At 37.0% G+C, this 25,356-nt stretch overlaps 1 protein-coding gene across 1 annotated transcript; it reads right to left on the bottom strand.

Annotated features, from left to right (window-relative positions):
* GTPBP6 (putative GTP-binding protein 6) lies at nucleotides 1–23,908 on the bottom strand. Its single transcript, XM_051214224.1, has 7 exons — nucleotides 23,722–23,908; nucleotides 20,932–21,036; nucleotides 13,305–13,463; nucleotides 10,212–10,480; nucleotides 7,472–7,661; nucleotides 6,216–6,348; nucleotides 1–4,844 (listed from the first exon to the last, which is right to left on the bottom strand). The coding sequence occupies exons 4-7, from the start codon at nucleotides 10,244–10,246 to the stop codon at nucleotides 4,411–4,413; spliced, it is 792 nt and encodes a 263-aa protein (XP_051067371.1). The 5' UTR covers nucleotides 10,247–10,480; nucleotides 13,305–13,463; nucleotides 20,932–21,036; nucleotides 23,722–23,908; the 3' UTR covers nucleotides 1–4,410.
* Nucleotides 23,909–25,356: the final 1,448 nt, after the last annotated feature.

The following is a 25,356-nucleotide window of genomic DNA, read 5'->3' as shown; positions in this document are numbered from 1 at the left end:
CAAATGCTTTACAGTGTTGTACTACATATATTACGTATGTTATTTTTGCGTTGGTTGTAAACTTCTAATTTCGAATCGCTGAATTAAATGAGAATGATTAAAGTGCTTGTGCATTAATAGTATCTGATCACCTAACAGTTAAGATAATAAATATAGCTAGTCCGATTTATTCTCAGTTCCAGTAGATTCAGTTCAAGTTAAATTGAGGATTCTTCATTGTATCTAAACATATATATAGACCAGCACAAAAAGATTTCCGCTCAAAAAGTTCTACCTTAAATGTTCCTCTTAAACAGGTATCATTCCGTACTGTCATACTGTAGCCTGTTATATCGTAACCTGAGAGATGATAGGACATTTGGTAGTCGTAGGGCTAACACTAGGAGTCAAACATCTTATCTGTTTTAAGAGGTATGAATGAGAGATTTATTAATGGAAGTTGATTACCGATGTATATAATACACCTCTTCTGATTAGCTGATCTACTGATTGATCAATGTTGAGGTCAAGTACAGAGTTAAAAATGTATGTTAGATTATAGACATACTTAAATAGGACACTTATTAGATAAGTGGAGGAACTTTCTACATCGAAGTAGTATATTAGTTTGAGTGGACTTCAGGCAGGAAAAACTAGGGGTAGTATCAACAAAACAAGGTATCAATTCAGGTTTTGGCCATAATCCGACTAATAAGCACAATATACATCTTCGACATTTTCGCTGATAACGTTCACGTTAGTTAAATAATCACATCCACCAACCCGGTTATGAAAAATCTTACCGATTTAACTCTATGCACATAACCGAATTTCCGACTTCAAATGACCAGTATCATTTGAGAAAAGAATGACTATTATACAAGCATATATAGGAAAACTAAAATTCTTAAGTGTTTGAAGCACTTTTCACCTCTAATAACAGACAAATATGTTTCTACAAATTATTTGTATGTTCTTCTTATCTGAGATTTTATAATTCTGTAAATCTGACAGTTAATTTAGATACTACGGATGAAACAGATGATAGAATTACTATATTAGGATTACCAATACTCACTGAAAACTAGGACCACCTTGGCGAACATCCAAGGTGCGTGAAAACCATCCAAGACGTTTCATTAAAGCTAGTTGAACTTTTGAAGTCAACTCTTTCATACCTGTCCCAGTTTTAGCAGATATTAATGCATCAAATCCAGTGTACACATCATTTGATTCACTAAAAAGTACATACAAAAAAAAAACAAAGTAACTTAATAAGTACATAATATATAATGTTTATAGTAAAATATGTATCAGCTACTTAACTCCTACCATTTTATATATGGTGATTAATTTTAGTCAACTAAGTGTTTACCAAAACGATTTCTAATGTGCGTTAAACTAATGTCAGTAACTGTTAGTTTTGACTCTGATATCTGGATACCACAGCCTCTATTTTCCTTCTGGCCACAGCTACTGCAAAAACATCTTGTAGGGAAGACAAAAAGGACTGATTTAAGCAACCAATACAAGCGGATAACCACATTATCGAGAATGACCTTAAAAATAGGGCAAACTCTGCTATGGTTAAAGAGCTAAGAGTCAATTAAAAAAGTCTTTAAACACGACAAACTAAAGGATAACTACCGTAGGAAGACTTGGTGTGCAAAGTAGAGATTCAAATCTCTAAAATAACAAAATAATTAGTAAGTGATTTCTAGGGGAATTAACACATTCTGCCCTCCATCAACAATTCCGGAGTGAATTCCACATAAAAGATAGCCGATATTTCATGTCAGCGAATGATGATTTATTTACATGTCAGAGACGGGTGCAGTCAATCACTTAAGTCGAATGCAACGTAGAACCTAGCATGTGTGTACACCTGATCAGGTTTCCATACTTCATTAGCACAGTGGGATGAAATTGCTAGGCCAAATCCTGGAGTAGTAGAAGTGGTAACAACAGAGAAGACTAGGCACTGGATATATGCTTCAAGAAGATAGAAATCGGTGAAACAAAAACATTATCAGGAATTTAGAAACTTAGGATCTGGGGGAAGACAGAGTCGATGCACCTGAGCCACCGCGAACGATTTTGAGCCATGCCATTTAAAGTCTCTAACCACCGGTTAAAATAGTCACGCAGACCCCAAACGGGTAGTTTGCACCTATTAACATCCCTCAGTCCAATTAATAATGACTTTATAGGTGGTACCAAGTCTTGTTTTGACCACACCTATCTTTTTTTAACCTACTCTCAGATCAGACCACCCATTGAGGTAGGCAGTGGTCGTTTATATGAAATAGATGTTTCAACCACCTTATATGACTATAATGTACCACCCCATCAATCGATTTACCATCTTTATCTAGTATCATACGCTTAACCTCGGCATTGCTTATTCAGTAGAACTGAAATGCACGAGAAATGCTTTCAAGACACCTACGATTAAATACTAATAACCTACGAGTATCTTCAATTCTTAACGGCTGTTTCACACTTATAAAATAGAGCAGAGCGAAAGGCTGCACACCATACACGTTATTTAGTTGGCAGACAGATATCTTGTCTACGCCATAAATAGGTCAAGTTGGGAAAGGCCAATCGAGCTTTCTGAATTCGTGTAGAGATTTTGTCAGACACCAATCCACTAAGACTGGTGAAACTCTGAAAATAAGTGAAATGGTCGATACACGTTACTACTTCACTCCATATCATTAACTCAAGTGCTGATGCAGGTCAGTCCTGAAGTAACACTTTGTATTTAGAGGGGAGAGAATCACATTACAAAAATGCTTGCACTATTGCTCAAGTTGATCGCAAGACTATTTTTCAGTGTCTTTATCAAACAGAACTATGTCATTTGCAAGTAATAAGTTGGAAAGTGAATCTTCTGATAAGTGATCAACCATTGAGAAATCAAACGGGAGCGTTTTCTCGGAAGAATATCTATGATAAAAATAAATAAAAATAGGGAAAGTAGACAACCATTACGAACACCATTTGAAGTTAAGGATTTGAATAGCAGTTTCTAATAAGCTCTGACTCGACCAGTAGTGTTCGGGTAGGGAACCTGTACAGCGTTGGTGCATTTTTCAGTACGCCTTCGAATGACGGATACTGCCACAGAACCTGAAGGTCAGTTGGACTGTTTTACCCTTTAGTCCACTCTCTTGAATTGAGAGTGAATAATATTCGCATCTTTTTCCGGGATAGTTTCATTGACAGCCGGATTTTTAATACGCATTTCCTTGATAAGTCTAAATAGTTACCTGTTATTACCTATCACCGCTACCTTTCCATTTCATTTTCTTTCGCTACCTACCACTGCTCGCAATCATTGGGTAGGTTTTTTACCACCCTAAGTAAGTTGCTTCCGCTCTTCATCATGTTTAGAACCAGACAGGATAAGCTTCCAAGCAAGCATCAGTTCTTTAGATAATACACTTATCAGGTGATGAAAATATTTTTTAAGAAGTCTGCAAACTTAATACTGATATACATACAAATTACCTTTTTTGGCATTTCCATGCCAATTCATATATTCATACGCTTTTGATAAAGTCACGAATTCTGATGACTAAACGTCTATGATTAAATATGAGACCTTACAGGATCGCAAACAAAAGTTTCCCTTATTCCAAGCAACAACATTTTGGCGAAATAGCAAAGTGTACTTTATCGTATACACCTTTATATTCTAGGCAAGATTGTACTGTTATGTAACAAGAAATAAATTGACCTTATACTTTAATGATACCCTTATATTAATCTGGAATTCAGATATTACACATTCTCACAAAAGTCAACAAGAAAATGACCTCTTACTTTCCTTACATTCGATCTAGTTTGTTACCGATTTTTAACACTTGAGGTAGTTCAAATGCATTGAAATCGTTTGTATGTCCAGAATTTGTCGGTTTTTTTATAACACCAATATTGCACAACAGCTCCTCTACATGATTCACTTGTAATTGCCATTTAGGTTGACTTACATCAACTATGTGCAAAATTAGATCCTAAAATTCATGGATAATTGCATGAACAACAAAACGAACATAGGTTAAGTGAATGTAGTAACACAGGAAGAACAAAAGTTACGAATAGGTAGATTTCATTGTATATTTTTTGATTTACAAACTTCAAACATCAAATTAAAAAGCGGAGGTAAGAACAATCAATCCGAATTTTGGCAATAAGTTACATTCTTAAAAATACTGCAAGTCTAGTGAGCGCTAACATACAGTAGTATCTTCGAAACACGACAAAAATTACCTAATTGATATAAATGTGTATGTGTACGTATCATAAGTTTTGTCAGCTAGCACAATACAACAGATGAAAAACCCATAAGAATTTGAAATATAAGCTTGTGTCATCCTTTCGAAAGGGGGTAGTTTCTGAGATTCAAGGCAAAACATTTATCATTTAAAGTTGATATATGAATACCATTATAGTGGTAAAAACTCCTTCAAATGAAAACAACAAGCTAATCCGTAATTTGGTTACAACATGAGATTGTGTAATGAAAGAAATACAGACACGCAACAAACTCACTGCATCTAAACATTCATCTAAAGTAGCTCGAAACGCAGCCAATAAATTAGTTGGAAGATCAGACATAAATCCTATTGTATCCAACAGTAACATTTGTATCCCAGGCAACCCTATACTATTAGAACAACCACCATCGCTGCCATTCTCAGAAAACAACTGATCAGAAGTCATATTGTTCTCTTCTACTTTATTTGGAAGTATAGGCAACCGACTTCGATGATGTGTGATATCCAAAGTGGCGAACACTTCTGGGGATGAGGCAAGTTTGTCTGATTTGCTTAAATAGCGTATAAGACTTGTTTTACCTATGTAAGAATCAAAATGAAGTGAAATATTCATGTAAAAGTATAAAATTCAATTGGTGGGATATAAATTGGATTAAAGAATGTTCTGTGCAGGATTTTATTGGAGCACGCTGACGGGCTGTTTTTTGGCCAATCAGAGCTAGAGAATACTTGGAGAAGACACTAGAATCTTCTCATATAAAATTTTAAATAAAGTGACATTTTATTATTGTGATTCTTCCTCTCATTCGACCTTGTTTATTTGGAATATAATTACGTTCAACTTTGTTTTGATTTGGGGACTTTGTGAAATGAAATCAGGTGTTCGAAGAATGCTAGGCAATAAGAGTAGCTGGGTTGTTTTGAAAAAAATCATAATAGTATTGTGATTAGAAAACGATAGGCGGGAATAATTTGTGCATATCTAAACAAATGTTAATATTCGGTTATATATTTTCATGATTTAAAATGTAGTAAGCACTGGAAAAATAAAAATGTATATCAACATAGTCAGCCAGTCAATCACATGGGAACTTTTACTGAAGCTAATAAAAATATTACCACTTATTGCTATGACTTGAGACGCTAACTGATGTAATATGCTAAATCCAGCAATCAGAATTCTGAGTACAGTCATTTTTATCCCACGTCTACTATTGCGTCTAAGGTTTAGCTTCCTCAACTGAACAATTATATGTCTGACCTGAACAGTTAAACTTGGACAAACGCAAGCTAAGCAGCTCCTATTGATCCGCTATCCACGAGCTTTTTTCTATGCCATGTCTTGAGTCCAAAGAGAAGTCAGCAACAGTCACTTATCCGGAAAATTCATTGACAAAAGTCAAGTAAAAAAAATTATCTTAGAGACACCACTAAAAATAAGAGTGAATTATGGATTTAATAAAATTTAGTTTTCAGCAGCACTTATGCAAGTCGACAGATAATATTTAATACTACTTTAGACTACTACACCGATTCACAAAATCGGAATGAAAAGAATACGAAAAGCATAACCAGTCGACCGCTAATCATTTACAGTTCCAATAGACGAATGGAAAATACACTGAGTAACGATTAATCTAAAGCGGTACACCAACTTTGAAGAAGCCTGTTTGTTCTTTATTTAGATGATGACAAAATCGGCGGATACGCTTTCCAACATAGCACCTCATGGAGTCTGTAAAGTTTACTATATGGATAATATTCAATTTGCTCTCTTTTGTCGGTTTTTCTGTTTAGATATAACTGACAAGAGTTTGTTACCCAATGAGCTAAACCTTTGCTTATAAAACTCAACAATCTTGTTATAATTTGTTTTATGTTTACTGAACTGGAGAAAATAGACACTTGGAGATGGATCCGCCAAAAAAAATCTAAACTTATATATCTCACCAGCATTGGTATATCCCACAACAGCAACCAGTGGTAAGTGATGTTTCTCCATATCTCGTCTATGATTACGCCTATGATGAATACGTTGTTTGGAAATTTTTTCCAATTGATTTAAAAGACTAACTTCTGTTTGCTATAATGAAAGTAAAATTGAAAAGGATTTTCGCAATCAGAAAAACCATTAAAAATTTGTTTAAAATTGAATGAAAATAAGATATCTGACGAAACAAAAGTGACCTACAATCACTTGTTTGTTAACTGGCATTTTATCATGTTTGGGTATGCAATCGACATTCTGTAGATAAGCACAATATTTTACTAGAGAAGAATGATTTATCCTCATGACTAAAAATTCCACTTCTCTTGATAAGGGTTCATTCGGGGAACTTACGACAATAATTCAACCTCGTGACCAGTTATCTATCAGATACTAGATATCATCTATCGAACAATATTCTTATTTATTCACTCTTACAAACCCAACGAACGGGTCAGTGTAACTCACTAAGAAAGGCCACATCGTTATTGTGTTGCGAGGTTTTTGATCCTGAAACTGATAAACAAGCTCCATATTCGCAACCCCGACTCAGCACTTGAGTGAGAAGCAAGCGTTTTATTAGCAAAGGAGATCGAGAAATAACTACGTATATAAGCCATATTTTATTCCTTAGAAAATGACGTCAGATATTGACCAACGGCGTAGGCTTATCATTGAGTCGAGGTCTCATTGGTTTACTGTATCAATCATAATCTTAAACATTTATAGTTGATTGTAGATTCATTTTGCAAATAGAGTTTAAATAGGTTAAACAAATTGAATAATCTTTGACTAGATATAAATAAACTGGAAAAAGTCTATTTATTTCACATGACTGGTGTCTGCAAGCTACGCAACAGAAAGTAATACTGAGAAACGAACCAGATATAAGTGTTACTCTGTTACAATTCTGCTTCAGAATGCATACTTTCTTGACCGGTTCAATATCTACAATCAGACAGTAATTCTACACATATTCTTTTTATCTACTCAGATGAATAGTAGTAGAGAAAAAATATGATCGCCTGCTGCAGGAATTCAAATGCTATACAGTAAATTAGTCCTGTTGTTACATTGATTATTTTCGTACTAACTATTAATTGTGAGAGTAAAAAGTACACAAGAAAAAAGTTTCTTCGACTAAGAAACACAGCTTAAAAACCCTAGAAAACTTATTGCGAAACAAGTTTTTTAAAACAAATTGATAAATAACTCTTACATTAAGTATTTGTAATAAACGTTCCTTTGTAGCGAAATCTGACCTATCAACCAAGCATTTAATCATATTAGGTGTTTCAAAAAATGCTGGAATACGAGCTCGAAGTAATCCAATTTCAGCTAACTTTGCTTGAAGTTTTGCTTCTGGAGTACGAGATCGAAGATTAAAAAGCTGAACAACGAGGGTGTAACTGAAATTACAATTAACAGCAAAAAAACTAAACAGCTCTTTTTCCAGCAAATAAAGGAAATTAAGTTTCATCGACCAAAAAGTACAGCACTATCCAGTTGGATGACAGGAGATAAAGTCTATGTGACGCTTAGGAGGATTCCTGTCAATCATCAATATAGAACTAGTTGAGATCTACACACTTAGCAGCAGTATAACATAAGGAAATTATCACGGTGAAAGTCAAAGTTGGGATAATAATAGTAGCAACTTGAGTAAAGAAAATTAAATCGTACAGCCATACAAGGTCTCTAACCATAAACTACGATCACCAGACAGACTCCCATCAGGATCAGAAGTAATTCCAGTCAGATGCATCCACACTTTGTCTTACCTTAGATTTCGAGTTTTAAAATTAGCTGGTACTTTCTAATTCACGACTTTATTGTTTTTCTCGAATGATAGTATCTATGCCCAAGGTTTTCTGATACCATTGAAACTGCTATAAATGCCACTTTGAAGTATATATTGAAAAGTCTAACTCGCTTGTTCATAGTCATATGCAAACGAAGAATCAAGTAAATATGTGCATCTTTTTAAATTACCAAAACAAACTAAAATAATCAACACAAATCTCAGAGTAGGATGATTGATAACAATATTAGTAGTGGGGTAAACGATTAGGTATAAAAAGGAAAAAGAGGTTTAAGATTTCAGGACTTAGATTATAAGAGAAGACAGATTGAATGTACTCAAACCACTGTGAACGGTTCTGAGATATCAACCAACGTCTCCACCCACCGGTTATAATAATTACGCGAACACTAACCAGGTAGTCTGCATCTATCTACAAGTCTTGGTCCAACAGTCAATGAATTCATGAATCGACCCCTGACTTTGGTAAAACCTCAAAACATACTCATACACCAGTCATCATGAACAGCCGAGGTAGGTGGTAGTAACATATTAAGACATGTCCCAACAATGTCAGCTAATAAAAATTCACAACCTCATCAACCGATTTGTTCTCTTTACCTAATACTCTGAGTCCAACGTAAAAACTGCTTACTCGGCGGTCTCAATATACGCGAGTGATATTTTCAAGATAACTACGAATGAATACTATTTTTCTATGAATATTTTCTATTTTTAAAGGTCACTTTTCACAGCCATAAAATAGAGCAGAGTGAAGTGCTGTACAGTATACTCGATATTTATTTGGCAGACAGATATCTTGTCTACGAAATAAACAGGTCAAGTTGGGAAAAGCCCATCGAACTTTCTAAATTCGTGCAGAGATTTCGTCAGACACTAATCCATCAGGGCTGATGAGACTTCTAAAATAAGTGAAGTGATTGACGAGCTACACCAATTCACCCCCATTAGTAGATAAAGTGTTAACGCAAATTAGTTACATTTAGGTGGAGAGAATCTCATTTTAAACACCACTGTATCGTTGTTCAAGGCGTCTTCATCAAACAGAACTGTCATTTGTACATTATAAGTCAGCAAGTGAATCTTTCAGGAGATCAATTCTTGAAAAGTTAGACGACAAGAGCGTTATCGCTAAAAGAATATCTATAACGAGGTTGAATAAAATAGGGAAGGTGGACAACCATGAAGAACACTGTTTTACGTTGACAATTCATCTAGCTACACTGATATGGCGTGGCAACTTGAACCGATGCACATACGTACCAGGTTTCACGTTGCTTGTGGCTTGATTAACTAACTAACCAGGATTTCTATGGGCTTTTTGGGTTATATATGCTATGATTATGTCAATCCAGACATTATGTTTGAAAACTGGTTACGCTACCAGGGAAACGAAAACAAAGTAGAATGTGACAGGGCTATTTAGCGATTTAAGTTGTCAACTTAAAAAAAACAGCGGAAGACCAACTAGGGGAAAAACAAGAGTAATGGTGGCTAGGCCACTCAGTATACAACCACTAAAATTTTAAATCCACTACAACCACTTTAGTTCGAGCAACCAAATAGTACATCACAAACCTTCATATGCAAACACCACAACTTGAAACCGGGTATATAAACCTGTACTGGTTAACAAAATTCACGAGATTTGAAAAAATAACATGTATACATTAATGTTTATCCGGCATACTCTGAACTATGCGATTAAATTGTGAGTTTCTGTATTGTTTTTTTTCGTCATGATTATGAAGTTTGTATTTCTGTACACAATTCAAGTCAAAAATCGATGTTGTGTTCTGACCATAATGCGGTCTCTTCTATCCCGTTTCTTTTTTAGTTGTTTACAGTGAAACAGCTATCCAACGCTCACTAGTTTCTAATGCTTATTCAGATGTCACTTAGTGAAGAAAACTATTTCTAAACTAAGCTGATTTTCCACAAACTTACAAAGAAAATAATTAAACGAGATCACACATAGGAAACAGATGAATCTTAATTAACAAGTACACCAGTTTAAGTTGTTTTATTGAGAAATATTAAGATCAAAGAAAAAACCCACAGAGATCTTGCCATAGTAACAAGCTAAAAACCTAATAATTCAATTATTAATTTTCAGTAGGTTCAAAATAAAACTAACCGATCATAAACAGGCATTAGCCAGGCCTGTTGCATAAGTTCCAGTTGTAGTGTTGTTAAACGAGGCCAATTTACGAGGACTGCTGTTGCTCGCTTTTTAACTGTATGATCAGAGGATGAGTTATTTTTTTCGTTAGGAAGTGTATCACCAGTTTGAACAGACTGTTTCCCATCACGATAAGCAATTACAGACTCTGATACATTTTGCCATATACCTTTACTAAAAAACGGTCCTTTGTTAGTTTTGGTGGCTTTTACATTGCAAAATATCTAGAAATATGATTTAAAGAATTAATGAAAATATCATCACTTATCCAATACTTCTCAAACTAACAAAAACAATTTCCCACTTCGGGATAAAATAGTAAAACAAATTTGCATTCACAAATAAATATAACCAAATGTGTGATAACGCATGAAAATAGTTTACATAGCAAACTGATATCAATTAGTGAACCAATGGGGATCGGGAAGCACCAGACAGGTAGTTGGTTTTTGTTTCAGTGTTCTCAGAAGTTGTATACTCACAACACATATGATAAAACCTGGGAGAATGTCTTTAGATCGGTGGGTAAGAAGTCAAGTGTTCAGTTTTTCAACCTCAGTCATATTAGATTAATGAACAGCATATGGCATAAATCATTTATCCAAACTGGATATATTATTTATACAAATCCCTATGCCTTGCCTGATAGTTACATGCTCATAAACCTGCTATAACTGGATAAATACTAAGCAATGTAGAACTTTCAGAACGGTCCTACCTGAAGTCATTTGTAATTTTGGTTGTATAATTACTAAATAGTTGAACTATTGTGTTTTTGTGTTCTCCTACTTGCATGTTTTCCAGTAATGTATATACTGATATTATGTATTGTACCTTTTCCAAGCCACTGCTGCTTATTTACGGACCTATTACTCAGTCCTCACCCACTTACGGCGTAGTTATGCGGACATTGCAATCCCTCAATTATATTGACACATGGCCAGGATTTTACGCTATATTACTGTATGAGTGACTCATACATTCAACTGTATAATCAGAGAGAGAATGGAAAACTACAATTCGTACCAATAGTCATTTAATGTTATTGTCGTTTGTTATCTCACCATTGTCGTGTCACTGGTTAACCGTCGATTGACACTAGATAGACAGTCTAAGCGAACCAATTAACTAGAGCGATATAACTGCTTTACTGTATAACGGTTGGACTAAACGGGCCCTAAAAACAACTAGCAAAAAACTTAGTTCATTTTTTTTTTACTATCACATCAAAAAGACAAGAAATCCTGACATCCACCCTCGTGATTTAAAAAATGAAAATTATTGTGCTAGCTATAAAAAATCCTTAAGCTATTCTACTCTACTCCCTAAGATGTAATATTTGTAGTCTAATTGAGAACCCATTGAAATAATTACTGTGACGCCTGCTACTTTAACAAGAGGAAACTTTAACGATCTAATATTGAATTAAATTTGCCGAAAGAAAACATGAACTTTCAAGTCAATATTATCTCTCTATATGAAATATTCCAAAACAAACAATATTATATGTAAGCTAGTATTAATTTTTCATCATTAGGTTAGTCACAAAATTAACAGAAATAGAGTAGAATATGAATTCGACCATACAGCAATCGCTTGTTGGAAGCTAGACTAGCAGTTAATTTAGAAATGTGTTACCTATGTTGTAAACGCTTATATTAGTGGAATCAGAGATAAACAACCGAATTACCATATAATCCTAATGATAATGATAATAATAGTAATGATAATATTGTTATTATTATTACACAACTCATTTACCAAAAGTACAACCATATTGGCTCTGTTCTACAAAATCCACTTATTCTCATGACGCTCAGGCCATAAAAGAATGTGTTATTTCTAGAGAAATACTGCAGTTATCAACTCAATGTTTACAATATAAGGAAGTATAATTGATTTGGTGAACCATTCGCGGTTTTACAGTTTTGAGGTATGGGTTTAGACGTAAACAGCCTCATATATGAGACTAATGAAAGGATTAACCAATTTGTTCACATCTATATACACACTCCGAAGAAAGGTAATTTGTTATTATACTGGTTTTTAGGAGAACCAAACATTATTTTGGCTCTCTACAAGCTGAACAGAACAGTTTCAACTTGCAAGAAAACCACACAGGTACCAAGATCTTGAGTCATGTGATCACATTACACTTATGTATTACTTTCGACCAACAATCCCATTAACCAGTTATGCGCAGCATAAACAGGACAATTCTAATCTATTTCGATCACACAACTGCTAAACTTAATATTATAAGCAACAGCGATATGGATTTAATCAATCAGCTACAATTATATGGATTACGTCCTAATGAAACAGGCTCTTAAGAACGCAGAAAGGGATTGCCGACATCAATGATGCCAGTTACCCAACAAATCAATCTGAGTATGAGAGGCTATTAAAATCTGGAGAGATATGATGAACCCTTCATAATATCACTAGCGAACATTAGGTTACTTAAGAAACCCTTAGCTCTTTACATTAATATAACTTATGCTATGTGCTTTAGGGTTCTTACATATAGCGATTCACAAATTACCACATTAAGATCTTGTATACATGCCTAGAAGACAACATGTATTCGTGACCATTAGTTCTACATACACAGTTAACATGCTAAGTGCTCTTATAAGTAGTTGGAAGAGTCTTTTATGCAAACGTAGAATACTAGAACAAACAATTATCTCTGGAACTAAAGTAATGAAATTTTAAACAATGTTAAAACAGCCTATTGAAGATGAATATGAGCCTGAATATGATCAGATGAGACTTCTTGATTCAATAATTTTGTGGTCAACACGAAGAGAAATGCTACATAACAACCTGTTTACATCGCAGTAAAATTCTAGTTATCTTTACTTTATTCACCTATTTTTATTAGCTGATGTTGAGGAACTTTTCATGAAATACCGCAGGATATATTAAAGATTAAAACGAATAACTAGATGGAATAAAATGTTTTCTTTACATCAGTAATGCAGTATTCAACCTAGAAAATTTATGATTAATATTAGACTTTAATGAACTAATAATTACACTTACCACACCAACGGTAGTCCAAAATCCTAATGAATCCACAAGAGCGATAGCTTCGTCTACATTGGGATCATTTTTAGGTGAGTATGATAGGCTGTTGTTGATCCTAGTGTAAAATACACCTTTTAAATCTTTAATGTAAACATTAAACAATTTGATAAGTTCCTATTAATAAATAATATTAAAAGAAAAACTACTAAATAGACAACTAATTTGTTTTTGTTTAAAACTCTATAATATTGTGTATCTATAATATTATATATATATTGTGTATCTCCCGAACGAAGCTGTTACCTTGACGCGGTAGTCGGGCTTGCCTATCGTGATGACCCAACCGAGCTGTATTGGCTGGAACATATGTTTCTGTAGGTTCTACCATGCCAGGCAGGTCGACTGGAGAACGTTAAGACTAAAAGCAGCAACTCAAGGTCTGAGGGCGAAGTCGTACTGCTGACTTTAGAGGGGTGTGACAGCAGTAAGGTGTTTCCCTCGGACAACCAGCATGACAGCGATGCTGACTTCTCACAAGGAAGGAAAGTGTTAGAAAAGGTCGACCCTAAAAATGTCATACCTCACCTTACCTCACGGATTTCCGTCTCCGGCGGTAAGGCCCTTTGAAGAACGGAGCTAACACGTCAAAAACCTTCCACAAAAAGGCCGTGTGCGACCGGCCACAAGCAGTTGTCCCTTGGGCTCTGCGGTCACGCTCCCAGGTCGTCAAGACCAACACTAATCCAATTTCCTTTTCAGGTTCCTCAAGAAATACCCTTCCACGGTGTGGGCAGCCGGGAAGTGATATCAGCCCACATACCCGTAACAGCACAAGAGACCAAGGTGGTCACATTCAAATCCCTCCTACACCTCCTAATACCTCTCTTATCTCCATGACTTACCCTCCTCACGTCTCTTTATCACCTCGCACAGCTAGGGCAAACGATTCGAGTACGCGGAACGCTATTCCTGGTCTCCTGAAACCACGCTCCAAACTACACGTAGGAGCTTTTAACGTCCGAACACTGTGCCAAATAGGACAACAGGCTTCCTTAGCTAGGACTTTAGAGTCCCGCGCCATCGATGTGTGCTGCGTCTCCGAAACGCGCATACAGGATCCGAGTAGCGTCATTCACTTGACTTCACCATGCCAAAATAAAGAACCGACTCGATCCACACTTCGTGTATCTGGAAGCCCTGATTCTGCTTCCCGTGGCCTCGCCGGCGTAGCTATCCCATTGAGTCCTAGGGCAGAACTAGCTCTCTTAGAGTGGATCCCAGTAGACAGTCGTTTGTGCACTGTCCGACTGAACGGAACAGTAAGGATCCGAAAAGATAGGGACACTCGTCGTTGCCTCTTTGTCGTCTCTGCCTATTCTCCCACTGACTGCAGCTCAGATGATGTAAAAGATGGGTTTTACAGAAAGCTCTCCGACCTCCTCCTAAAAGCTAGGCGCTCGGATGTAGTAATAGTGGCTGGTGACTTTAATGCTCAAGTAGGTAAACTAAGCGATAGGGAAAGACACCTGGGTGGATCTTATGGTGTCATGGCTCAAAGAACAGATAATGGCGACCGTCTGTTGCAGCTATGCTCAGATAACCGCCTGTTTCTCGCAAATACTAACTTTAAGCATAAGGAAAAATATCTTTTAACATGGAGACCCCCTAATTCGTCCTAACGTTGGACCCAAATAGATCACATCGCTATCAGCCACCGATGGAGGGGCTCGATAGAAGACTGTCGCTCACTCTGGAGCACATGCTTAGATTCAGATCATGCTCTAGTACGAGCGCGTATCTGTCTGCGTCTTACTGGACGTAGGAAAGACGCTGCAAGGAAACCTCTTAGGAGCTTACTTAATGATAGTTAAGCTAAGAGTATATTTCAGGAACAACTAGGAAAACAGTTAGGCAGCCATATAGGTGATGCCCACCCCGAGGCAGCATGGAATGATATCCGAAAAGCTGTGGAAACAGCAGTGATATCTGCTAGTACGGTAACCCGTAAGGTTAGGGAGCAACACTGGATCTCAGCAGCATCTATCGAACTGATAGATGCTCGGAAACTCATTCCACCTGGCTCTGAACATAATGAGGAGCGGAGTCAGCTTAAGCGCAAGCTCACAAGAAGTCTACGCAATGATCGTGAACAGTGGTGGGTAGCGAAAGCAAGAGAGATGGAAAAGGCAACGGCAATAGGTAATAGCAGACAACTGTTCAGGCTTGTTAAGGAAACCGGTATTAGGAAACCGACTGTTAGCGAAACACTCTCAGAGAAAGATGGACATATTATACATTCTCAATCCAGGAGATTGGATCGATGGGTAGAACACTTCAGGGATCAGTTCAACTGGCCTTCAGTCACACTGCGGTTACCCACGATCTCCAGTCAACCTGAATGGCAAGTTAGTGTAGGTCCTCCAACTCTTTACGAAGTTGAAAAAGCTAGAGGAAATCTCAAGCGAGGGAGAGCAGCAGGCCCTGACAGGTTTACTCCTGAGATTTTTAAGGATGGTGGTCCAGTATTAGCAGTGAGATTAACTGAGGTTTTAGGTAGGATTTGGGAACTGGACGTAATCCCATCTGACTGGTCTCAATCACTGATTGTGCCAGTTTTTAAGAAAGGACAAAAGTCCTCTTGTGACAATCACAGAGGAATCAGTTTGACTAATATGGTGTGTAAAATATTAGCTTTAATAATACTTCGACGCCTAACCAAAGCTCGCGAAGAACAGACTAGAGAAAATCAGGCTGTTTTTCGACCTGGACGTGGTTGTATAGACCAGATATTCACACTACGTCAGGTTCTAGAACACAGACACACGTTCGGACGCCCCACAATCGTAGTATTTCTCGACCTTAAGGCGGCATTCGACTCTCTGGATCGTAAGGTTCTATGGCAGTGTTTGTCAGTGAAAAGAGTACCAAAGAAGTATATTAACCTTATAAAGGCTCTCTACTCGAACACAACTGGTCGAGTGAGAGCTTATGGCGAACTGTCATCAGAATTGATTACCTCAATTGGTGTTCGTCAGGGCTGTTCACTCTCTCCATTCTTGTTTAACATTGTCGTTGACGTGTTTTTAGAGATGATACTTTCCTCATCCGAATTTCCAGGGGTTGAACTTCTACCAGGAGATTCACTTGTTGACTTGGAATATGCCGATGACATAGTTTTATTTGGTGAAGACGCTGACAAAAACCACAGTGGAGAAGATTTGTAGCTCACGTGGATGATTTTGATGGAGTTTTGTTCTCTGAGCTGGATGGTTTGGTCGTGGAGCTTTCATCGTTCTTCTGAACGACATCATCAGCACAAACTTCAGATAGAAGTGAAGTGTTCGAATTTCTCCATATGTGTTTCACAGCTTGTTCTGTGCACCTCGATGTTGATTGGTTCTTGTTGACCTTAAATTTATCATTGTTTACTTCTTTGTTTTGGTTGTGTCTCCCATTGGTTTGATTTTTGTTCCCATATTTATGCATGGTTTTCCTGATTGGTTGATAAATTGGATTGATTTCAATATGTTTGTTGATTGCTGATTGACCTGAGTGCCAGGCTTCTAGAAATTCTAGAAATTCTAGAAGCCTGGCACTCAGGTCAATCAGCAATCAACAAACATATTGAAATCAATCCAATTTATCAACCAATCAGGAAAACCATGCATAAATATGGGAACAAAAATCAAACCAATGGGAGACACAACCAAAACAAAGAAGTAAACAATGATAAATTTAAGGTCAACAAGAACCAATCAACATCGAGGTGCACAGAACAAGCTGTGAAACACATATGGAGAAATTCGAACACTTCACTTCTATCTGAAGTTTGTGCTGATGATGTCGTTCAGAAGAACGATGAAAGCTCCACGACCAAACCATCCAGCTCAGAGAACAAAACTCCATCAAAAAAAAACCACAGTCTTATGACCACTCTAAGCAACAATGCACGCATGTTCGGGATGCGATTCTCCCCCTCGAAATGCAAAATGTTGCTTCAGGATTGGGTTGCATTGACACCCGAACTAATGATAGGGCGTGAAGTAATTGAGCGTGTCGACCGCTTCACTTACCTTGGAAGTCTCATCAGCCCTTGTGGTCTGGTATGTGACGAAATCTCAGCACGGATACAGAAGGCTCGACTAGCTTTTACCAACTTGCGTCATTTATGGCGTAGGCGAGATATCCATCTATCAAACCAAAGGACGTGTTTACTGCGCAGTAGTTCGTTCCGTCCTACTTTATGACAGTGAAGCATGGCCGGTAAGAGTAGAGGATATTCGTAGGTTAATAGTATTTGATCATAGGTGTCCTCGAAACATTGCTCGTATATCCTGGGACCACCGAGTAAGTAACGCAGTTGTTAGGAAACGCGTACTAGATAAGGATAGCAAATCAATTGAAGTAGTGAAACTTCATCAGTTGAGATGGCTGAGACACGTGTTACGTATGCCCAACGAGCGACTGCCTCGACGTGCGATGTTCAGTGGTATAGGAGTAGGTTGGAAGAAAGCTAGGGGCGGCCAGACCAAAACATGGCACAAGTCCATGAAGTCACTGAAAAGTGGGCTGAGTCATGTCGGTAGGTGTAGACTACCTGGTTGGGATCGGCGAGATGATAGCAAACGATGGTTAGAGACCCTGAATGACATGGCTCAAAATCGTTTGCAATGGCGCAGGTGCATACAATCTTTGTGTTCTCCCAAATTTTGATCTCCTTATTCCTCCATGTCTCTTTTTTTCTCTTCCCAAATTTATTTCGCTATATTATACTTTTTAAATAACATCTCCAAACACTAATTTTCCTGATTACTGCTTATACTCTTATTACCTCTACCACTACGGGATTTGAATCGACCACTGCATCTCTGTGCTAATGTGGTGTGGCAACTCGAACTGATGTACGAACGTACGAAGTTCTACGTTGTTACTGACTGACTGACTGATATTGTGTATCTTAAGTCTCCTTTCATAACTAAACCCAGAATCTTCAGATTACTATTACATATGCATCACTGTTTGCTTACCTAAAAGAAATGTTTGATGCTTAGTGGTATTTTACAGATTCAGATGATCTATGGAATAGCGCTGGTACTTAACAAGTAAAATTATCATGTCTTTTCCAGTGAGTTTATTAAAATCCATAATTACTAAATGCGCTATCAATTTGGCTGGAGTTGTGAGGTGTGACATTTTTAGGACCAACCTTTCTTAACCTCTTCTTTTCGTTGTGAGGAGGCAGAATCGCTGTAGATGCTATTGGTTGTCTGAGGGGACCAACTTACTAGTCACACCCCTGTACATGCTAAGTTATAATGTAACTAACCGGAAACATTTGTGATGGAAAGTCAATATTTAGAGAAAACCTTGGATGCCATGGAATTTAGAGTAATAGAAGTTTGTTGCAATATTTTATACTTTTGTGCTGAGGATTCTTTGTACTGAATAAACAGTAGTGAATAATGAATACATAATTCTGTCAGCTTTTATATCGATTTACTTGTTTGGTACCATGTTGCAACGGATTCGAAATACAACGCCAGTTTCTAGTATCGAATTTTCTTGATTTTACATGTTATTGCCGATTCTGGTCATTATTAAGTGTATTAAGTAAATTCTATGGGCTCACTGAGTTTTTGGCTCTTGTTTTTTTAATAGTTTCCTTACTTTTCAGAGTTTATACACGCTGTTTTGAATGCTTCTACAGTACAAAACGTAACTTCAGATGACACACGAATCGCTATACATGTGACTGAAGTGCATCCTAACAGTCTGAAACTATAAACTTCTGGTACTGATATTTTTGGTGAGACCATAATTTATGGACGACCTTTGAGCGACGCCAGATTGACCTTGAGTGTCCACTTAATAACCAAGACCAAATAGGGGTTATAAAGCTGTGTGGGGAATTAGAATTTACAGTTGATGATTAAGGTTAGGAATTAGATTTCGGGTTTTCATCACGAACTGACATCAGCAATATTGCTAAAACTCTGTTTATCCAAACGGATAAATGAATTTCGCGCCAAAATCCGAGACCTGTTACCTTATATCTGACTGGTCCATTCATAAATTATAGTCTCGCTGATATTTTTTTCCTTAAAAACGAGGAAAGAAAAAGGAAGCCCGTATTTAGTTCATATTTTAAACTGGATTCATTCAGAGTATTTTACGGATGAACCGAAAAAGCTAAGCATAATTAACCGGTAACTTCAGATCACCGAGATAGGTTAGGAAGAACTAGGCTGATATCAAGTGATTTGGGAAGTGGGACAAGTATTGGAAAAGTAGACCTGCAATTAACAATGTAGGCTGCTATTTACTACCAAAAATATCCACTTATTTAGGAAAGAACAAAACTCAAAAAAGAATGAGTGAAATGTATATATACCAAGTAGAGGAAAAAGCCAAATATTGAGTGAGTATTGCTCATGACAACAGAATCGTAGTGTTTGACCTAAGGAATAACTATCAACCAAATATTCTGTCATAGGCAATTGGAGTAAATCAGCTTGTAGATCACTAATTCTCCAATTAATTAAGACCTGACCAGGAGACTTAATTTTTGAGAATCTGATCACATAGACAGATTAAGCTGTCAACAATCCGATTTGTAGATGACAGAAATAACTGGAGACATCGGTAGCCTTAAGCCCCATGCCTACTTAGATGAGCCAGTTAGATGGTTACAGAGCTTGAGTATGGAGAATAATTCTGGAAGCAGTACATCAACACAGAAGAGAATGGTGATATCTACCAGCACACTATCAACAGAACAACTTAACCAAAAAAGAATCTCGCTAAAGAAGTGTTAACCAGAGTAAAGTGACTAATCAATTTAAACTGCTTGAGGGGTTGCAGGGTCTTTATGTGTTATGTCCCGACAAGCATAATAAATGGTAACTTTGAGATCCATTTATGGACCAATACCATGCGTATATTTTTATCGTATAATTGTTATGTAACTAAACTATACATATTCATGTGCCTCTTATTATGAGCCTTATTTTGACCTATGAACTATTATTATACGATTTACCATTCTTGGTCGGCTATTAATAGACCTTTCGATTGATTTTCTCCCAAAAAATGCATAGCCCTCAGCAAAGACCATGAAAAATGAATTACATGATAACTAATCTCGAAAAGTGTAGGGACATAATCTTTTTGAGAGCTGGTATTTCAGTTTACTACTTTTATGTAAGTCGAAAGTCCTATCCACTAGCAATTCCTTTAATAGTATACCAAGAGTATGACAGAAAATCCAGCTTATTTTCTGAGTTATTACTATTCACATAGTGTTAGTTATAGGACTTGTTTGACGAGCATATCAGGTTATGATATAATTCCCGTCTATATGAAAAATCATCATGAAAAACTAACAATGTGACTTTAAAGACCACTTTAGTCGCTGAGATTTCTTAATATTGACAAAATTTTGTTGATCTAGCTTGACAACAGTACTGAATGACATAGGTTCTAATCTTAGTGGACGACATGAAGTTCCCTGAATGTTCTAACATAAAAACTCAAATACGGAACCGGAGTCGGTCTCGCTGAATTAGTGTTTACAAATATGGAATATAACTAAATGGAACCAAAAAAAATCAAAATTTAAACAAGGAAACAACATGCAACTTACGTGGTTGAATAATCACAACATTATGCCCATTTTCAGGTAGTAAGTATGATTTCTTCAGTAACTCATCGTACACTTTATTTGAATCCACATCTACTAAATTTGAACCTAGATAATGAACATGATTAACAACAGAATAAGTTGTAATCCCATAAAATATCATTATGAACGACGGCTAACACAAAACACTATAAGCTTTTAAGAAATTAATGAACTGAATCATTTATTGAATACTGTAATTGAATAATAGGTTTAGAAAAGACGTAGTCATGAGCAAAGTTAACGTTGTAGAACTGTAGAAAAAACACGGATGGTCGTCGTGTGTATATATCACAATGAAGCTAAGACAGTTGTAAGAAAACTTCAAAACATTAATGACTTAAAAATCCCTACAGAATATTTAAAAACAAAGAGCATTAGTGCGAACGATAGTTTTCGGTAACTTCTCCATCAGGCTCTGCAATTATATGTCCAAAGCTTTCGTTTTTGTTTTACGATAGGCAAAATATTAAAGCTGAATTAACATATGTTACAAAGCGAAAATGGAAAACTTCACGCCAATCGAGTCATAAATAGTAAAAATTACTGACAAAACATCATTGGTAATGTCAAGAAAATGTCATACATAAAGGATGAGAAGAATCAAGTCCTGATTAAGGTGATGAGTTGTAATCAATAAGATAAAATCGTATGCAAAATAGCACAATATCGGGAGCGTTATGTTATAGTTGTGTGGTGTTTGTATGAACTAACAATTCATTCGTACTTGTTGAATGCTTGATTTCGAATTCCAAATACAGTACATTCGTTCGTGCTTATCTCAGTCAGTTAGTCAGTAACAATGTAGAACTTCGTACGTACGTACGTACATCAGTTCGAGTTGCCATACCACATTAGCACACATATACAATTGTCGACTCAAATCCCATAGTGGTAAAAGTAGTAAGAGTATAGGTAGTAGTCGGAAACATTAGGGTTTGAAGATGTTATTCAAGGAGTATAATTCAGTGAAATAAATTTGGAAAGAGAAAAAAAGGGAAATGAAGAACTCAGAAGATTAGAATCTGGGAGAACACAAAGAGTGGATGCACCTGCGCCATTGCAAAAGATTTCAAGCCATGTCATTCAAGGTCTCTCATCACCGGTTGCCATCGTCTCGCCGATCCCAACCAGGTAGTCTACACCTACCGACATGACTCAGCCCACTTTTCAGTGACTTCATGGACTTGTGCCATGTTTTGGTCTGGCCGCCCCTAGCTTTCTTCCAACCTACTCCTATACCACTGAACATCGCACGTCGAGGCAGTCGCTCGTTGGGCATACGTAACACGTGTCTCAGCCATCTCAACTGATGAAGTTTCACTACTTCAATTGATTTGCTATCCTTATCTAGTACGCGTTTCCTAACAACTGCGTTACTTACTCGGTGGTCCCAGGATATACGAGCAATGTTTCGAAGACACCTATGATCAAATACTATTAACCTACGAATATCCTCTACTCTTACCGGCCATGTTTCACTGCTTCACTGTTTCGTGCTTATCTAGTCCTTCTTGATCCGATTGCGTTATTTCTGGGAATTCTAGCTTGTACTATAATTCAAATACTACTAATTATCATAAGTTGCTGTGATAATAGTAATAATAATGACGTAATGGCAATATTAATAATAACAGTAATAACATCATTAACAATAACTATTGATGAAAGTATAGTGTAATAACTCATTCCAGCTGAGTTTACAGCAGAGAAAAAACAATTTGCCACAGCAGTGTTTCAATATTCTGTAAATGTCATGCTAGGAAAAATCAAGTAATGGTAACACGTTAATTAATAGTTTGAAGTAACAAACAAAGAGTGTATTTCCTGAACTACTTGCTTACGAAATAATTAAAAGACAGCACCCTTTATTATGAAAAAATTTAACACAAGGCAGTACATCATCGTCCTCAGAAATGGACGAAGAAAATGCTATCGGCTTGTTAGCCTAAGAAATTGCGAGAAAACTTTCTGCAACTGCAAGAATATGTATCGAGCACACACAAAAAAAATTTGAAAGCCACCTGGGTTTTTAAAAGCAGTTTTTTGTGAAGACTACAAAAAGTAGGTAACAAGGGACAGAGGGATCATGGCAGAATGTATATAATCATCCAGATGGAAAATGTTAACACAGTGAAGACGTGATATAAGAAACGCACCATACAGAAAAACGCAAAAAATGAAGAATGAAACAACGGTATGCAACAAACAATACAGTCCCAGTAAGACATTTCATTTAGTAGTTTGTATCTTGATCTTGGTGACGAATGAAAGACTGGAGATTTGTTACCGGATTTTAATTTGAATCATGTTCAGTGATATTTCAAACCACTAAACTGCACGATCTCTAGGACCTAATTTAGGAAAATATAAAGAAATGTTAGGTGAAAACCTGACACATTTGTCATCCAAACTCCAAGCAGTCACCTTTTGTTATACGGAGATAAATCTCGTCTCATACACCACTTCTGAGTGACGTTAAACTAACTTTGAGAGTGTCCACCGAATGAGGGTTATAAATTAGTGTTAGCAAGTAGAATTATGGTTTAGAGTTGATGGTTAATGTTAGGGCTTAGGTCTAGGGTCATCATTATGGACTGACATCGGCTACAATGCCAAAACTCTATTTAGCCAGATGGGTGAGTGAACTTCGCTCCAAAATCTGAGACCTGTGATCTTATACCTGATTGGTTCGTCCATAAATTATAGTATCGCCGAAAATTACTTTAAATAAATCCTTTATGTATTACTTACATCTTCTGTCAAGAGAGTATCGAAATAAACGCCCAACATTTCGAAACATTTTATTAAACACCAGGTGATTATTAGTAGAACTAAAATTTACATAATTTTTGTAGTCAATGCGATTATGACTATCACATTGATGACCCACAGGAAGCCAACCAATTTTAAAATAGCGCCTTCTATGTCTCAGTTTCAGTCTCAGTTTGGAAAGGATAGGAGACTAGATGGCCTGTGTTAGTCCTGGTAATGGTGGTCCCTCAGTTGACCGATGGAGCCTCAACCACGTGCTGAGTTAATGAATTCCACTCGTTGATAATTCGATGGGAAAGTCCATAGTCAGCTGACAAGTAATTTGTTCTAGGCTTGTGAACATTTTTGGAGTGTCCTCGTAAATTCTCTGTTTTGGAAGACAAGAAAAATGAGGGCATATAGGTGCGAATTCGGCACTAAGCAATTTGAAAACTGCAACCAAGTTGCCTCTAGTTCTGCGATATGACAACGGGAAAAGGTTCAGCTTGGCCAGTCGAGCTTCATACGGAAGCTTCTCTTTTCCGAGAATCAGCTTAGTTGCCTTCTCTGAACCTTTTCCAGAGGCTCACAGTCTTTTTTTAAGCAGGGGCTGGTCGCTTGTATGCAGTACTCAAGTTTAGGACGTACGAACACTGTATACAAAGTCCAAAACGTCTTAGCGTCGACATGACTAAAAGCCCTACGTATTGACCATAAGGTTCTAAAACTTTTGGTGGCTATTGCGTGGCAGTGTGCAGTAGTCTTTAAGTCTTGGCGAACGATGACTCCTGAGTCATTATGTGTCTGGACGACAGGTAGCTCAGTGTTATTCATCGTGTATGTATCTGTACCTTGATGACCGATATGCATCACAACACACTTGGAAGTATTTATCGGCAACTGCCAGGTTTGAGACCATTCAGATAACTGCTTCAGGTCATTTTGGAGTTCTAAGCTATCACCCTCACATCGTATCGTTCTCCATATCTTGACATCGTCAGCGTATAGCAAGGCCGATGATGATAGGAGACGAGGAAGGTCATTTACATACAAGAGGAATAGCACTGGCCCCAAAACTATGCCCTAGGGCACTCCACTAAGCACAGTTTCTCAGCTAGATAACTTTGAGTTCACTCGAACTCTTTGTTGACGCCCAACTAAGAAGTCTTTTATCCACATAAATAGATTGCCTCCAATCCCTACATTTCTTAACTTATATAACAGCCGGTTGTGCGGAACCTTGTCAAAAGCTTTGCTGAAATCAATGTAGGCTACGTCTACAGGTAACTTTTGGTCCTTAAGAGCGCACCAGACAGGGATAACCTATTCTGAAACCGTGCTGCTTTTCCGAAAGGATCCAGTTTTCATCGAGGTACTTAAACATCTCCTTCCAAATTATCTTTTCTAAGATTTTAACAACCACACTAGTTAGGCTAACTGGCCGGTTATTCTCAGGTTTGTGTTTCGTACCTGTTTTGAAGACAGGACTTACTATGACGTTTTTCCAGTCTTTGGGTAAACGACCTTGCGTTACGGATAGATTAAAGCATATACTTAAAGGTTTCGCAACGAAGTTAGATAATTCATTTAGTAGCCTAGGCTGTAATTCATCGGGCTCCGTGGATATACCTATGT

The sequence above is a fragment of the Schistosoma haematobium genome, chromosome 2, assembly GCF_000699445.3.
Source record: "Schistosoma haematobium chromosome 2, whole genome shotgun sequence".
Classification (NCBI taxonomy): Eukaryota; Metazoa; Platyhelminthes; class Trematoda; order Strigeidida; family Schistosomatidae; genus Schistosoma; species Schistosoma haematobium.
Note: the sequence above shows the minus strand (reverse complement) of the source record. Positions and strands in the feature narration are given on the sequence as shown.

Bases quoted from the DNA above. Each gene is read 5' to 3' on its own strand.
- GTPBP6 (XM_051214224.1), bottom strand. From the start codon at position 10,246: ATGCAACAGGCCTGGCTAATGCCTGTTTATGATCG. The intron at 7,662-10,211 runs GTTAGTTTTATT...TTGTAATTTCAG, and splicing joins CTAATGCCTGTTTATGATCG to TTACACCCTCGTTGTTCAGC. The intron at 4,845-6,215 runs GTGAGATATATA...ATTCTTACATAG, and splicing joins TGTGGGATATACCAATGCTG to GTAAAACAAGTCTTATACGC.